Source organism: Xyrauchen texanus, chromosome 2 (assembly GCF_025860055.1).
Source record: "Xyrauchen texanus isolate HMW12.3.18 chromosome 2, RBS_HiC_50CHRs, whole genome shotgun sequence".
In the NCBI taxonomy this organism is placed as follows: Eukaryota; Metazoa; Chordata; class Actinopteri; order Cypriniformes; family Catostomidae; genus Xyrauchen; species Xyrauchen texanus.
This window is the reverse complement of record NC_068277.1, coordinates 27,750,272-27,767,647: the sequence shown is the minus strand read 5'-3', so window position 1 is coordinate 27,767,647 and position 17,376 is coordinate 27,750,272. Positions and strand designations below refer to the sequence as shown.

The 17,376-nt window shown below is 41.2% G+C and overlaps 1 protein-coding gene across 2 annotated transcripts in view; it reads left to right on the top strand.

Annotated features, from left to right (window-relative positions):
* The window catches only part of LOC127654065 (nuclear receptor ROR-alpha B), an 81,090-nt gene that overhangs the window by 41,288 nt on the left and 22,426 nt on the right, over positions 1–17,376 (top strand). Inside the window, exon 2 of one of the 2 annotated variants that reach the window (XM_052141040.1) lies at positions 1,854–1,883. In XM_052141040.1, coding sequence (XP_051997000.1) covers positions 1,854–1,883 — 30 coding nt within the window. Of the gene's footprint in view, positions 1–1,853; positions 1,884–7,448; positions 7,604–17,376 lie in introns of those variants that run through there. The other variant, XM_052141046.1, reaches the window with a different exon arrangement.

Sequence of the window (17,376 nt, the reverse complement as noted above, 5' to 3'; positions counted from 1 at the left end):
TTTGCATCACAATAGCAGTCTTGACTGTCGTACAATAGCCCTGATTAAAGGGAGTGGGTGGATTAATGGTGATTGACTGTGCTGGCCCGAATTGCACTGAATGTAACTATAAAAGCTTAAACCAGCGCCTGGCATGGCTTGGGATCACTAGAAAGCTTTTAGGTTTTACCTATGCGATTCATAAACATGACTGCGTACTTTATGCACTATTTATGTATGCCCTTATTTTTAGTGGTTAAATGATATATCGGCCAGGCCAATTATATATAAATATGTATTTATATATACTTATATATATATACAGTACTGTGCAAAAGTCTTAAGATGCACATAAGATGTTTCACAAAGGCTTTTGTCTTGAGATGGTTATTTATATCTTCAGCTTTAGTGTGCCAATAGGAAATATAAATGTTAGACTCCCAAACATTACTTTTGCAAATTGAAAATATTAGAATAGAAGAACAGGGAGCATCAGATGTCATGGCCCCCACAAAGCCCCCCACTGAACATCTGTCTGAGATTACATAAAGAGACAGAAGCAGCTGAGACAGCCTAAATAGATAGAAGAACTGTTGTGAATTCTCCAAGAAGCTTGAAACATTCAATCTGCCAACAACCAAGAAAATGTCCACGTGTACCTAGGAGAATCTGTGCTGTTTTAAAGGCAAAGCTGGTCACACCGTATATTTTTTTTATTTTTGTATGTTTACTGGACTTTGTATAACATTAAGTGATAAATGAAAACTATTTATTTCTTTATTTTTGAAGACATCCTCACTATGCAACATTTTGCACAAGTGTCTAAAACTTTTGCACAGTACACAGTATATATATATATACACACACACACACACACAATAAATACATGCATACATACACTGTGCACATCATGCAGATACAGGTCAGGAGCTTCAGTTAATATTCACATCAACCATCAGAATAGGGAAAAATTTTGATCTCAGTGATTTCGACCATGGCATGATTGTTGGTGCCAGATGGGCTGGTTTGAGTATTTCTGTAACTGCTGATCTCCTGGGATTTTCATTCACAACAGTCTCTAGAATTTACTCAGAATGGTGCCAAAAACAAAAAACATCCAGTGAGCGGCAGTGCTGCTGATGTAAACGCCTTGTTGATGAGAGAGGTTAACAGAGAAATGCCAGACTGATTTGAGCTGACAGAAAGGCTATTATAACTCAGATAACCACTCTGTATGTGGTGAGTATTCTGAGCATCTCAGAATGCACAACATTTCAAACCTTGAGGAGGATGGGTTACAACTGCAGTAGACCACATCAGGTACTTTATTAGGACCATACTGTTCCTAACACTAAGTGGTCAGTGAGTGTATATATAATATGGGTACAGATTTTTTATTATTTTATAACTTAATTGAAGGTTAATTGATTTTTGGTATTTGTATGAAAATACATTTCTTCTAAAATAGAATAGTGCAATTAAGGTTTTCTTTTCTCAAATGAGAGCAGAGTTGTGAAAACCTGCACACAAGGTCAATTTGGTTTTTACACTGTAAATAAGCTAGAAAGGAAATTGAAAATAACATAAACATGTAACACCAATGAATATATGAAAATAATAGTTATCGCAGTGTAATGCAACAAACAAAATAATTGAATCATAACTCAAGAATAGTAGTAACTTCATTTGGAGGCCTCATGACAAATCTTACTCTGCACACTTCAGAACTTACTCTCTACCCATATTTTAAATGTACAGAGCTTATTCTGCAAAAAAGGTGTATGATAAATTTTGTCTAAGATTATTATTTTGCAATCATCATCGCATAAGATTTCAAGCTTCATATGATTTATTTTATTTCTTGTCTTTTTCAGATGTGTCTTCAGCCAAGAAAACACACACGTGTAAGTACAATTTTCATGTCATAATACATTCCTTTGGCTGCAAAAAGTTTATATAACATGTTCCATCTGCATAAATGACCAAATTAATGAGAAGCTGTTACAAAAGTAACAAGGGGTGGACACTCCAAACTTTTAGAAATGAAGAACGTTGACACCCACTTTGACAACCATCTCCTCTTCAGTTTAATCAGATTCTTCAGTTTAATTTGAGAAAGTGACAAAAGATGCACGCTTTGATCTTCAAGTCTGCACAGATCAGATGATGATGATAATTAACAATAGTATAAAGAGTGCTATCTCTCACCAACTTCCATCACTTATTCAATGACATTTTATTTCCTAACAACTAAAAGGAAATTATAGTTGTTGGAGCTAAGATCCAAATAAGATATCATTGCAGTATCTTCATAAACTAGTTTTTTGTAGTGTGTTTACCAGTTTTTAGGGCTGTAACTGATCTTACTTACCACCTCTCACACCCCACACCATGTTTACATGCACACACACACACACACGAACAGTACGCTCTCATAATACCTACTGGTTGAATCCCTAATTATTCCTCAAAATGAATAAATTATATGTACAAATATGCCTGTATTTAACTGCCCAAGTTAATTTGTGACACTTTTGATATCACAGAATAACAAAAAAGAGTGATTTCTTATATGTTTGTTTCAATGTGATAGTTTTGCCAACATAACAGTATAACATGGGTCAAGGTGAGAGGAGTTGCTTGAAAATAACTGCACACTAGTGGGATGAGTCTGTGGTTTACCAATAGAGACTTCCTGTTTGTGCACTGACTGATTCAAAATCCCCTTTACTCGCTGAGATGTCCCCTGTGTACTTGAATGTACTTGAGGCAAAATGTTATAAATAGAGAGTGTGAAACTGTTTAAAGTAGAAATAGTTTATGCACTGCACTGCACTGCCTTTAGTTCCATATTGCATTCTGTTCTGAAATAAGATAATTTTCCTTTCATGCATTTTGTTTTGTGATAGTCAATGTGGGTGTTTGTACATGTGCGCATGTGTTTTGGTGTTTGCGTTGGAGACGCCAAGCAAACAAGCAGCAGCTGGGAGCATGTATTAGCATGTCTTGCCTACTGAAGCTAAATCAGCCCAGGAAGAGTTGTGTTCAGGGTTGCAGAGGGATGGATTTCTCCCTCAGATTCTCTCAGACACCAGAACCTCGTCCTCACACTAGTGTCATGTCTTGAAACATGAGACCTGCAGAAACAGCTCCGGCATCTCTATTTCAACTATTTAATCCTCAGTTGGACTGTGTGATGGAGATCTTTCTAGAAGCAATGAGCATTAGAGACAAGACTAGAGTATCTACATTGAAGGGATAGTTCACCCAAAAATGAAAATTCTGAAAATTCACACTCATATAATTTAAAAACCTATTTGACTTTCTTTCTTCCATGGAACGCAAAAGAAGATGTTAGAAAGAATGACAGTGTAATCAGTTCAATGGAGAGGAGGCGAGAACCGGCTTGACAATATAAACTATATTTTAATTATAAACTGAAACAAAAGACACAAAAACACACATGACGGACATGTCCGTAAATTATCTCTCTCTACCGCACAATCCTCCGCAGTCGGCCTTTATCTCTCTCGGAGGCTTGATTAGCCTGATAAGGGACCAGGTGTGTAGAATCACGACCCACCCCGCCCTCCGCCCTGCCACAGACAGCCTCATTTTTAGTTGAACTATAAGCACAGCGAGTATTGACAGCTCGCAAGATACATGTTCCTCTGTTGTCATTTAAGGTGTTTCAGGTCACAAAACTGGATTTTTTGAGACATGTTGCCTGATAATGTCAGCCAGCGGATTCTTACTTAGAGCTTGTGTGTTGTATAATAACAGTGATTCTCACAACAGTAGAGGTGGTTTTGCTTGTTACTTTGCACAAGTACAAGTGTGGCGTCTTCTTTGAGCAGATCTTTTTGTCATAGTGGATTGTACAGGGTGTTGGGAGGTCTGCTGGGTCCTGGCCAGGTCATTAGCATTCATATGGCCCTATTCCCCTCAGATTCAGCCAGACCAGTATAAAGCTACATATGTGTGCATGTGCCTGTACCCCACACGCATATGGGTAGAATTCCAAATATGCCAGTTATCCTGTAGGCAAACACATGCAGTTTCAAATCACTGCTGTTCTTCTGATGGTCTTATTATACATTGTCAAAGTTTCTTCCAAGGCAATTCAGCCACTCGGCCTCCATCTTGGGAACTATTCTATGGTAGGGTGACCATTCGATCTCTTTTACCCATACATGTCCTCTTTTTCAGAACTGAAAAAAGGGTCAGGCCGGAATTGGCTAAAATGTCCTGGATAGGCCTTCTTGTTGATATGCTCTCTACAGTTAGGACTATTATAAATTACTTATTTGATACTGTGCATAAGTTTTCATGCGTTATCTTATGTGGTTATTCTGGCAGAGTACGCACTCTTTCAAAGTACTTTTTTACACTCTCTCTTTCACTCACTTACCCGCCCGCTCGCTCTCTGCTTGCGCTGTATGTGTGTGTGTGCCAGAAAAATCAATAATATAAGAACACTTTTCACTAAATAATCAAATTAGAACACCAGATTCATTAGACTCACACTTGCCACACATTGTCATTTTTAACTGAAAATGTTGACTATCAAGACAACATCAAACATACATATCAGGGAAATATAAACTTATATTTAGGTAAAAATATAGACCATGAAGGGCATTTTATGACTCAGTTCATCAGATATTTGTAGCACAACCTGTGTATGTGACCTGTAAAGCTGGCACTTGCATGTCAGAAAATACAATGAACAAGAACAAAGGTCAGGCCAAGTGAGGGGACAAATAAGCCCTACGTCTCTGTTCACATTCTATCCATACAAAATATTACGTGACAAACACAAAATGCTAGCCAAATAAGAGTTTTTGCCAAAATTGTACCTACCAGGAAGTACACCTGGGCAAAGCAGGAGTACTGATAAGTGTAATGTGTAGCAGTATAACAATTATTTTCTGTTTTATTAATGCTGTCAGTCAGTTAAAAAATTGTATCACAATTAGGGATGCAAAGGGGTGGAAAATGTCTGGAAACTTTCCATAGGAAGTTTGGAAATATTGGAAAAAACTTTGGGCACTTGGCTATATGCTGCTGCGTCTTTGTGGCATTCTTAACTTAGGTCTTTGCACAGCATTTACAAATGTACACAGCCTTTCCTTCTACATTGGCTGAGGTGAAATGTATCCACATATCAGATGACCCACGTGGCATTGTTCTGTAGAATAAGATTTGAAAAAAGCTTGTAAAAAAAAAAAACACTAATGCAATGCCATGCACAGATATATAAATAGTTAGCTAAACAATTGGAATATTCTGGAATGGTAAAAATATTTTACAATTAATGCTTGACAAATTCATAGAAATGGCTAGATGAATAGATGAACACTCCTCAATCAGCATGCTAAATCAAACTATAACCTACGTTCTTGTATGATAACAGAAAACTGGCTAGCAGAAGGCAGTCAAAACAGCATCACAGTTGATAGCACCATGATAGCTAGTCTCTTAAATTGTCAATGAAATTATGTTAGCTTTCTTACATTTAGCATATCTGGTTTACTGGTTAGCTAGCTACTATATGAACACATTCTGATTTAGTATTTGTTAGTTAAACTTTAATTGATCAAATATATTTACCCTAGTAATATTATCAAAACTTACTTGATTGGATGTAGTCCTTGGGCTCAATACAGTAGTGTGGCTTCAATAGTCCTGTAGCCTGCAGTAAGTAGCATGCTGTGTGCAGGGTAGAAATTCAACTGAATTTGCATTAATTATGGTTGTTTTAACCAAGATTATGCTGCAAGATGTTTTTTTTTCATCTACATTTAAGTTCCCTGTTATAGTCTACCCTGCAATTATGCACATTTCCAGTTTATTCCCATTAATTCCCATATATTCACGTTAATTCCCATGGTAAGTTTCCAACTTTGAAAATTCCCAGAATTTTGCAACCATAATCGCAATTAATCACATAACTTTTTCATAGTTAAATGAGATTAATTGCAGATTTTGAAAGTGCTGAAATGTGATTGTTCATCTAATACCTAAGAGGCATTCATTTTTTTCCCCACAAATTAATTCTCCAAAAAAATTCTCCCACAATAAACCATCCCCAGATCTCCTCATCAAGGGCATCCACAAAGCCCAACCCCCCAGAGCCGATACCAGACAAACACTCACCATCTCATTGCCTAAACACTCTTCATCTAGGCTACATTTTCCTAAACTCCTCAAAGACCCTAGGCACCATGTTCAGCCTTGCATTCTTCGGCTTCCTCCGTTGCTCTGAACTCAACACAATTCAACCCAAAAACCCATACCACTGTTTCAGACCTCCAAATCCTTGATGACGACACAATCAGATACTTCATCAAACAAAGCAAAACAGATCAAACCCAAAATGTCATTACATTTTCATTTTCAACCTCCCTATTCCCGTCCAACCCATCCAATCACTAGCAAACTACATACACTATAACAGATCCCAAACAAGAAACCCTCTCGATCCCCTCTTCGTCGGTGACAAAAACCAAGCAGTATCCTGATTCTAGTTCCAAAAAAAATCTGTCCTGCTCAAATCCCAGATAAACCATACTCAAGCCATTCTTTTCAAATCAGAGCCACAACCACAGCAGCACACAAAGGCCTGCCCGATCACCTAATAAGATTATTGGGCCGCTGGTCATCCGACACATTCCTTGGTTACATCCCTACCAACCGCCTTCATATCAGGAAGGTCAATCAAGCCCTGATTAGCCAGCCACAAGTCCTCATCCGGGTTCAGGGGGACGCTTGCTTCATCCTCGACTTTCCAACAGGCCAGCCCCACCGTTCGGACACAGCAAGGGTCCACTCAGTCCATTCTGGAAGCACCCCATCCCACAAATGAAGGAAGCACTCAAGGGCTCTCCCATTTGAACCGCTGTGGGGGTTCACCCGTTCAAATGAATAAATATAATATTAAAATAAAACATCTTATTTGAACGATGCTGCATCCATGCCCATAGGTGTCAGTATAAGTCCAAGATGACATAGACAAAATTGACTGAGTACACCTTTAAAGAAAATAAATTTTTAATTTTGCTCAATATTTACTTCATAACTCAAAAATTCACTCAAGAACATTTGAAAATGTGCACTTGTAAATTCAGAATGAATCTCAATAGCCAAATTCATTTTTGACCCTGCAATACAGTATGCAGAACTCTCGTGAAAGGAAAGGGGAAACAAAAGTGTTTCAGTCTGCTTTCAAACTGTGAAGCATTTTGTGTTCACCTCATGCAGCTTCCTGCATAAAATATTATGAAAACAATGTACAGCAGAGTAGGGTGAGCCAACATCAGCCCTTTAAAACCTTTAAAACAACCTAAGACTCACTCACTGATCACTCATTGGAAGGCACAGCTGTCATTAAAGGGAGGAGGGGGTGGGAGGACAGGGTTTTAGTCCTTATGTCACAGTCACATGGATTCTCATGCGGTAGAGACGAGAGGCAGAGTGAGGCAGAGCAGTGCTCCAGTTAGCCGCGCACGGCTCACACTTCACACTGCATTCAAACCTGCACATGCTCTTGAGACAGGCTAATGACGCTCCTCTGAATGAGCACTGAGCCTCAGGATGTACTTAATGATCACAGCCATGAAAGGTAGGAGAGGGACTGCAAGTTGGGATAAGCCATGGATCTGTTTACTGTATGTGTGTTTCTGTGTGCACATGTGTATTTGTAGGTGACTAATGTCTGTATGCCTTTTTTATGTTTCTGTTGTGTTAATGTTTCTTTAATAGTTTGTTCTGTTAATGTCTCTGGTTGGCTTGCATAATGTGGCTGTTTTGGTTTTGAAAAGACTTATGGACTGGCTGGAAGCCTCTTTTGCATGTTCATTTACATGCCTTTTTTATTTTGAATTGCAAAGTGAATATGATATATTTGTGATTTATAGAAGTGTGTAAAAGCGAAAAGGGTTGTGTGTATTCGTGTGTGAGAGGGAATATCTCGGTCCAATTGAGACATAGCCTAAGTTAATAAGTCAGTAAGTGTTTGGACCACCCATTGATGTGATGGGATTCAATGGCGTTTTCTGACAGTTCATAAATGGGCAGCCATGTTGAATATTTGGCAGGGGAATGTTGCCATGTTGGATGATTGGGGAATGTTGTTCCATTGACCTATTTATGGCAGAAGCAGGGGTGGACTGCCATAGGAACGGCTGGCTGTTTATTCCACCAACGGCTGCATCTTACTTAATCCTCCCACCCCCACTCTGAATCACCACATGCACACGCACACACACGTTCGCACATATACACACTCATACACAGGCAATGCAAAGTCTTGCTGGCAACTGTCATCATCTATTAGTGATAAGGTATAATGCCGTGGAAGATCCATGCTGTGAAAGCCTCCACTTCTTTTTCACAGAGATTACAGATAACGTCATCACTTCAACTGTGTCCTGCTGCACTGTTTTTAGATTAAATGAAAGTGTTAGTTTATCAATAAGCATTTGCATGTGTAAGAGAAAAAAGAGCGTGAGATCTTTGTGAAAGTAAGTATCTTTCTCAGAGCTCAACATTAAGGACTTTTCTGCAGGCACGGTCAGACCAGTAGTTCAGATTTTTTACTTTGCCTACCAACTAGAGGTTAACTGATTGATTATACCATAAACCAATACCAAGGTGGTGGAAAAGGTTGGTAATCCATTAATAAGCTGATAGTTTTTAAAGTAGATTTAAAGAATGTTAAAAAATTCACAAGATATGAATTTGGAGAAACATTGTATGTGCTGACGGGGCACGTTTCCATATAGTCACATTTTTATTTTCATACCCTCATTTCATACCCTCTTTAATTTAGAACATTTGTTTTATCAAATTAAAATAAACAAATTGGTATTGAAGTAAGGGTAAAACATATGGATGAATACTGTCAGTTAGTGATTGCTTTTATTTCACCGCTTAGTGGTCTCTGTTATACTGTAGAACCAAGCCGTTCTAACTGTAGAATCCTCCAGGGCCAGAGAAACATGGAGGAATAAGATATATATTTGTTTTTAAAAAAAGCTGTCTGCAACTATCCACATAGATTTTTGCAGATAACTTATAGTTCCCAAATGCGACTGTCGGCACAGATTAATTGGTAAAACCGGTATGTAAGTCTACTACCTCTACTGCCAAATTTTTCACTAGCCCTACAAAAACTGTTAAATATTATATTTAAAACATTACAACTTAGCCTAGTTGTGGTATAAATGGGCACTAAATCACAACTTACGCACTACTAAATATTTGAGCGTTGAAGCCATTAAACTTAGTTAGAACATAACCCTATAATGAACTTAATATTTACGGAAGCTTACGACCAGGAGTAATGTTTGGAATAAAAAAAGCAGACTCGTTTAATGACATCAATGTGCTCATGTTCCCCTTCTGTCACTCACCCGACATTGTGTCGAATGGGTCTTCCTTGGGAGCCTCGCGTACCTCTGAACTTGAGAAAAGGCCAATGAGAAATTGGCAGACAGAATTTGCATGTCCCGCCCCCGGACATACAAGTATAAAGGGTAGTGGGCGTATGTCTGTCAGTCAGATTTTTTCTTAGGAGCCGAGCAGTTGTGCAGCAGTAAGCTGAACTTTCACCACTGTTCCACTCTCCTCTGTTGGCAAGAAGCACTGCTGTTGGATCTTACGGCGCATTTCCAGCGGCTTTCTCTTGGCACACTGTGCAGTCCACGCCCCGGGCGCTTCATCAGCGCTTTCTCTGTCTAAAAGAGTGTTTTCCCCTCCTAAAACAGTTTTGATTTCTCTAAAAGAGTTTATTTTCACTCATAAAAGAGCAATACACGAACGTCCTTTTCAGGATGCGTCTTTTTAAAGATGCCTTTCTACCTCTGTGTAGTTCTTGGATGTGGTCAATATCTCTCCAAGACCGACGGTCACAGACGCTGCCCTGTGTACCTGGGCAGCGATCACACTGAGGCAGCGTTTGTCATCTGTCATCTTCGGGTCAGCCACCTCAGTATCAGACTGTCGCACAGATAGCCGACATGCTTACCCGGGCTGCCGTGAGAATTGGCTTGAACTGCAACCCTCCGTCCTCACCACAGCCCTCACCCAACAACCGAAGCCCAACTCTTAGCCCCAGCATCGAGCGCCCGCAGGCGGTGTACGCTCCCCGTCTCCAGGACCCCCTCTAGGACCCGTAAAGCTCCTAAGCGCTCCTGAGACGGAGGACCCAGGCAGTCAGACGTTTGCTCCGGAGCTGGTATCAGGACCGGGCAGAAAATCGTAATTTTCCTTATTTTCTTTTGCCGCACCCCCTTCGGGCTGCGGTAGCCACATTCTCAATCAAAGAGCGATTTCCTCACTCCCTGGGTCATCCAGCCAGTGCATGCCATTCTCACAGCACCCCAGCTCCAAAAACGTACAGTCCCGGCTCCCCGGACGCAGTCACCACGGCTCCGGACCCGCAACTCTCCATCCCAGGCAGGCCGGTGCTGACTGAAGTTCTGAAGACGCCGTTCCAGGACCTCTTCCTAAGTCTCTAACCCAGCCCCTGCCGGGTGCGTGGAGGTAGGTAAGAGCTTTGAGTCTTTTTCAGCACCCAAGCCTCAGGACGCGCTTTTGCTTCCCGACGCATTATTACCTGCTCCCCCCGGCACAAAGCCCCACTCGGTACGTCAAAAGCAATCTTCCCATTAGTGCCCCTCGTGTGGAGTCAGCACACATGGCTTTCGCTGTCTCATTCTAGCTCACACTCGAGAGTTACTATGCACTCACAGGGACCAGGTGCTCAGGCACCTCAGCCATCTAGGGCTTCAGGTCAACTTGGAAAGAGCAAGCTCATCCCGGTTCAGAGCATCTCTTTTGTCTCAATGACAGCGCGCCTCACGTGTGATCGTGCACAGTCAGTGCTCAGGTGCCTCGCTCTCTTCGAGCCCGGCACGGCGGTTCCTCTAAAACAATTCCAGAGGCTCCTGGGGCATATGGCATCCTCAGCCGCGGTCACGCAGCTCTGGTTGATGCATATGAGACTGCTTCAGCACTGGCTTCAGACTCGAGTCCCAAGATTGGCATGGTGCCGTGACACATACCGTGTGTTAATCACCCCCTCCTACTGTCAGACTTTCAAAACTTGTACAGACCTCTGTTTTCTGCGGACCGGAGTCCCCCTACAGCAGGTATCCAGATGTGTCGTGGTCACCACAGTCGTCTCTCAACTGGGTTGGGGTGCCATGTGCAACTGGCACGCTGCCGCTGGCTACTGGGTAGGGCCCCTGCTGCGTTGGCACATCAACTGACTAGAGTTGCTGGCTGTATTCCTTACCCTGCGGAGGTCACAAATTGTTCTTCCCAAGCCGAAGACCTACAGAGATGCGCAGATCGGTCAGTGCTCTCATTTCTGCAAGAGAGGCCGGAGGGGTGGCTGTCCCCCTCCACCTTGAAGATGTATGTAGCCGCTATTGCGGCCCACCATGACACAGTGGACGGCTAGTCCTTGGGTAAGCACAACTTGATTATCAGGTTCCTTAGGGGCACCCAGAGACTGAATCCTCCCCGGCCAAGCCTGTGCCCCTTCTGGGATCTCTCAGTGGTCCTTTTGGGCCTTCAGAGACCCCCCTTTAAGCTGCTTGACTCAGTTGAACTCAAGGCCCTCTCCTTGAAGACGGCCCTCCTGATAGCGCTACATTCCATCTAGAGGGTAGGGGACCTGCAAGCTTTCATCAACACTTGCCTGGAGTTCAGTCCGGCAAATAATCACGTTATCCAGAGACCGTGACCAGGCTATGTGCCCAAGGTTCCTACGACCCCCTTCAGGGATCAGGTTGTGAACCTGCAAGCGCTGCCCCGGGAGGAGGCAGACCCAGCCTTTTCATTGCTGTGTCTGGTACATCTTGCGTATCTATTTGGACCGCACGCAGAGCTTTAGATGTTCTGAGCAGCTCTTTGTCTGATGGTGGATGGCGGAAAGGGAACGCTGTCTCAAAACAGAGGTTAGCTCACTGGGTTGTTGACGCCATCTCTCTGGCTTACCCGACCCAGGCAGTGCCCGCCCCCTTGCGGGTTCGAGCACACGTGACGAGAAGTGTGGCATCCTCGTGGGCACTGGCCAACGGCACCTCCCTAGCATACATCTGCAGAGCAGTGGGCTGGGCAACACCAAATACCTTTGCAAGATTTTACAATCTCAGGGTTGAGTCGGTCTCGTCTCGTGTTTTGTCACGTCCGAGCCGGTTGAACTCGGTAATACGGCACAACCGACTGGGTGTTCCACTTGCACCTAGCGCCCTTCACCAAGTTGATACAGCGCGCTTTCTCTCCCAGGTTAGCCAATAAGCATCGCTTCCTGGATGTTCTTCCTCCCGTGCCTTTTGACCTGCGAATTCAGCGAAGCTATTTGCGACCAGACCCACTACTAGCCACGAGTATTCTGTACTGGGGAAGGGCTCCACAGGCTTAATTCCCTCTTCAGGCAACTCCCTATGATGTATTTTCTGCGGTACGGTACCCCTGCCCAAGGGAACCGCGTCTCCCTTGGGCAGTCCCACTGCTCCCGGTCACTGTGTTTGTAGAGCTCCTTCCTCATCAGGTAGGACCTACCACCACGCCACTCCCACGTGTGACTTGACAACCGACGTAGTGTATTAGCCACATATCACCTCCCCCTAGTCTGGGCAGGATATGGCCTCCACAGGGTCTTTTCCCCCTGAAAGAATAGGATCGGGAAAGACCACCTTCCCTGACGCATTTCATAGCGTTTACACTCTAGCCGCTTTACACTCTATACGAGAGACATAGAGATAGAAAAGGCCACGACTGCAAGGCTTGCTCCCATGCTGGTCTTGTAGCACCTGTTCCCACCTCAGGGGTGCTGGGAACCTAAGGTCTGTATATGACACCTTTTCTGCATGCGTTGGGGAGGGTTACGTGCGGCCGATACAGTTCCTTCTAGCACTCAGCAGCTTGCTTGCACCTGTGTCAGCAGTTCACGTAACACGGGCTAGTGCATGGTGCTTTTGAACGGGACACCTTGTGTCACTTAATTCTACACAACGTCGAGTGAGTGACAGAAGAGGAACGTCACGCTTACTGTTGTAACCTCTGTGTCCTTTCTGCCATGACACTAGACCTACCACTGTAAACAGCCGTACCTTATTCTTGGCTCCTTAGTGCAAGAACCTGACTGACAGACAAACGCCCACTTCCCTTTATACCATAGGTCTGGACATGCAAATTCTGTCTGCCAATTTCTTATTGGCCTTTTCTCAAGTTCAGAGGTACACGAGGCTCCCAAGGAAGACCTTTGTGTCACTTCATTCAACACAACGTCTCGTTCCCTCCCTCAGGGAACGGAGGTTACAACAGTAACCGTGACTTTTGCATGATAGTCATCAATCATTTCGACATATATGATGATGTTGGCATTTACGCTCGTATACATTTACAAGAGAGAAAAAAACTTACTTTTAAGCGGCTCGTCAGCATGAAACCGATTTAACAGTGCAGTTTTCAGGGTGCTTCATCCGGTGTCAAGTGTCGACATATATGAAATATATAAGATATTAAAATGAATAAATGTCTGTTTTTCCAGCCTGTTGTATTAGTATTTATTTATCACCCTTTATTTATTTGAGATACAGTTCCTATATATTGTTATTTATATAGGGCTGGGGTGCCCAATACGTCGATCGCGATCTACCAGTCTATCGCAAAGGCAATGCTGGTAGATCGCACAAAATTTAAATGTACTTTCGTTAAATTTTAATAAAAATAAATATAATGTCTTTCCATCTTTTAGTTTCTGTCTGACTTGCACTTGACGAGTAAATATTGACCAGGCGATGTTTTGTTTATTCAGTTGCCATGACAACTAGGTTTGCGCATACGCGCCTTCCAAGGACTTCTGAGAACATAGCGCAAAATTGTGATACTACTGCCCGGATTAGGCAAAACTGAATGGAATCAGACAGTTTTGCCTAATCCGGGCAGTAGCATCGCAATTTCGCGCTACGTTCTCAGAAGTCCTTGTTATGCGCAAACCTAGTTGTCATGGCAACTGAATAAACAAAACCTCGGCTGGTCAATATTTACTAGTCATCAGAATAAGGTAAATGCCCTGGCTATTGTAATCTATTGTTCTGTAGGTGTTTTGGGTTTAGTTTTAAAACTGAATGATATCAACATTGAACATTATTATATATTTTTTATTAATTAGAAGATGAATTACATTTAGGCATACATGCAGTAGTCCCAACAAGCATTTTCTTATTTTAAATGAAACTGTGTTTTTTTTACTTGGTAGATCTTATTGAGTTGGTAATTTAAAAGTAGATCATCACACAAAAAAGTGTGGGCACCCCTGACATAGGGCAAATATACTATTTATTAAATCTACTTGTATTACATATTGTATTTTAATGGGGATATCATTTATTACAGCTGACAGTTACACTAGCAGACAAGGTTACTTGTCTGAAATTCACGGCTTTTTAACACTTCTATGAACAAATTTGTAGGCTTTTTATTGGATCAATACAGGTAAACGTCATATTATATGACTACGCTTTACTTTATTATGGAGAGTTTACAACCTACTATCTTGCCTTAAGAACAGGTGGTGCAACCAAATTAAACACAGACTTAGTTACAAACTAACTAGTAAGCCCTTAGAGTGAACTTTACGTCCTAACTTACGTGAGACCTTACGCACAGCTGGTGCAACCCTACCCAGGTGTCGGCACGCAAGTCAGAATTGAGGTAGGTTATGAAAATGATTTTCCACACTTTCTTTATTGTATGACAAGTTGGTCACAGGCTTGTAAATCTTCCCTCAGGCCACTTGAGACATTATATAAAAGTTCTCTAAAAATTCATGATAAGAAAGCCAGACGATTCCATCACTGTCATATCCTCGTAAAATACAAATTTCTCAGTTTTGAAAACCTGATAATCCACACAAACCTGTGTTTGATGTATAAGATCCTCCATGACAACGCTGCTCCTCCACTAAAAGAGTTTATAACTTTGGGGTCTGAAACAACAGCTCAAGCCACTATATCTACAGTGCGAGGCGAATGCAGGATCCCTAAACGCAGGACAGCATTTGGACACTATGCTTTTTCTTGTGTGGCTTCTCGTCAGTGGAATATGTTGCCTACAGAGTTGATAAGAAGTACAAACTTTTACACATTCTCACGTCTGGCAAAAAAATGGCTTTTGTCAAATCAAATTTGCACCCATATGTGACCGATGTTGTGCATGTAATGACTTGAATTTTTTATTATTATTTATTTGGTCAATGTAAATTTCATTATTCATGTATGTATGATGTATTATGTATTTTAATATAACATCAGCCTGCCCAGGGACTACGGGTGGAAATTAGCTCTTGAGCTAAAACCTGGTACTATGCATCTTTCCCCTTGAGGTTAATGTTTATTGTACGCTGTCCCTGTTTCTCTAAATAAAATTAAAAAAAAAAAAAAACATGATGAAACTTAAGTAAGATTCTAAATAATACAGATGATCTTATTTTGACTCAAACATTATTGGCTCCTGTAGATGGACATCAGAAAATTATTTGGCCGAAGCAGGGAAAGGAATGCAGAAAGGAGAGATGAGTTTGAGGGAGGTAAGACTTGATAAACATCAAGTTTATCTACATCCTCAGCCATCAACTACAACCTCAGCCTTCAGAGTCAGGTCTCAGACATCAGATGGAAAAAGCATCAAGTCTCAGGAAAACCTCTGTCAAATCTATGGAATTACTGAGAAAATGAACACATTTTTGTGTTCTGTAGTACTGTCTTTCATTGTGTATGATAACAATGAATCAATCTTTTGGATATGAAATTAATAATTTTATTTGCTAGCTCTAGTTTAGGACACTACAAAAACAGTTGGCAGTAACTATGGCTGCTGTGTGCTAATTACCTAGCAACTAAAAAGGACTATAGTTTTGCTTGTTTTGAGTTGTTGTTGCAAGTAAACATAATGAGTTTCAAATGTCAGTTTAAACTTACACCAATTATGTTAGCTAGCAAGTTATTAATTTATAGAAACGACACTTCTGCATTTATAAAGTTAGAGATAGCTCAGCTAGTTTCGCAAGCTAGCAACCAAACTCAGCCAGTTTAGCAAACAACTCTGCTCATTCGGAGACCTTTTTGTCTAAAGCCGCTTCGTCTGTGGCCGCTTTGCGTGACGTTGAATAATTTAATTCCGTAGACTTACTTGAAAGAGGTTTTCCTGATGTGTAATGTGTAATATTGAAGAATGTAAATGTGCAAGAAAGTTTTCTCTGGTTTTGTTAATTGCATATACAATGTATGCATTTTATGCCATAAAGCATTTTGAGAATGTTCATGTACAGTATGTTGAAAATACTTAAATATTTTCATAAAGGTTAACATCTCTACATGTTTACCTTTCCCAGTACTTGTTGTAGTGTAGGAATAGTGGGTTAAGCAAAGGAAGTTTGTAGAGTGCATTGTGTTGCACATTTCTTGCACGCAGCAGGCTTTCAAGAAAGAAAACAAAAGCGATATGAGTAATCGGGGTCTGTGCCCCAGTAGAGCTTTATGTCTAGCAACACTCCTGCTTCTGAAACTATCATAACTTATGTTATCCAGCTTGATGTTACCTTGCTTAAATGTTTAAATGAGCAGAACAGAGCTCAACGGTCTGGTTCCAGAAGTTAAAAATGCCATTTATTTTTTCTATAGGAGATTAATATTACAACTGATTAATAAGTTATTATTAATAATAATTTTAAAACTTTAAAGACAAACCTACCATGAGCTCTGAGGTTGGTAATGATGGTGTACACATTTACTGAAGCCATCAAAAATTGTGTTTAAGAGTGGAATTCCTGGTGAAGAACTACACTGCTTATAATCCTGAATGGGAAAATCCACCTATCAGAGAATCATGGCAAACAATCTGCCGAAAAAAAAGCTGTGCAGTCACGCCCACTCCCGTGGCGCACTGAGAATGACATAATTAAGTCGATCTCCCTACACACTCAAACTACTTCTATTTGTATATATCTGAATATTCTGCAATATACTTTAAATATATTGTGCATATAATAATAACTAACAGCTTTACATGAATGGTTTTGTACCTTTTGGTCTGATTTCCAAATACTTTTTGCTTCAAATCAAGGTTAGAACTCTTTTGTAAAGTTCTTTATGAAATCGCTATGAATAGGAAAAACTTCCGGAACCAAGAAAGCTGAAATGGGGACTGGAACTGTTGTGCTGTACTCACAACTTTGATTTTCACAGAAAACAAAATGTTTGTCAGCAAGTCATAAACTTGTTCATGATCATTGAGCACAATATGTAGTGACAATGCAGCACTGGCCCGATTGGGCAAGTAACAGTTCTGTCAACTAGCCTGAAACTCACTCTCTCAGGG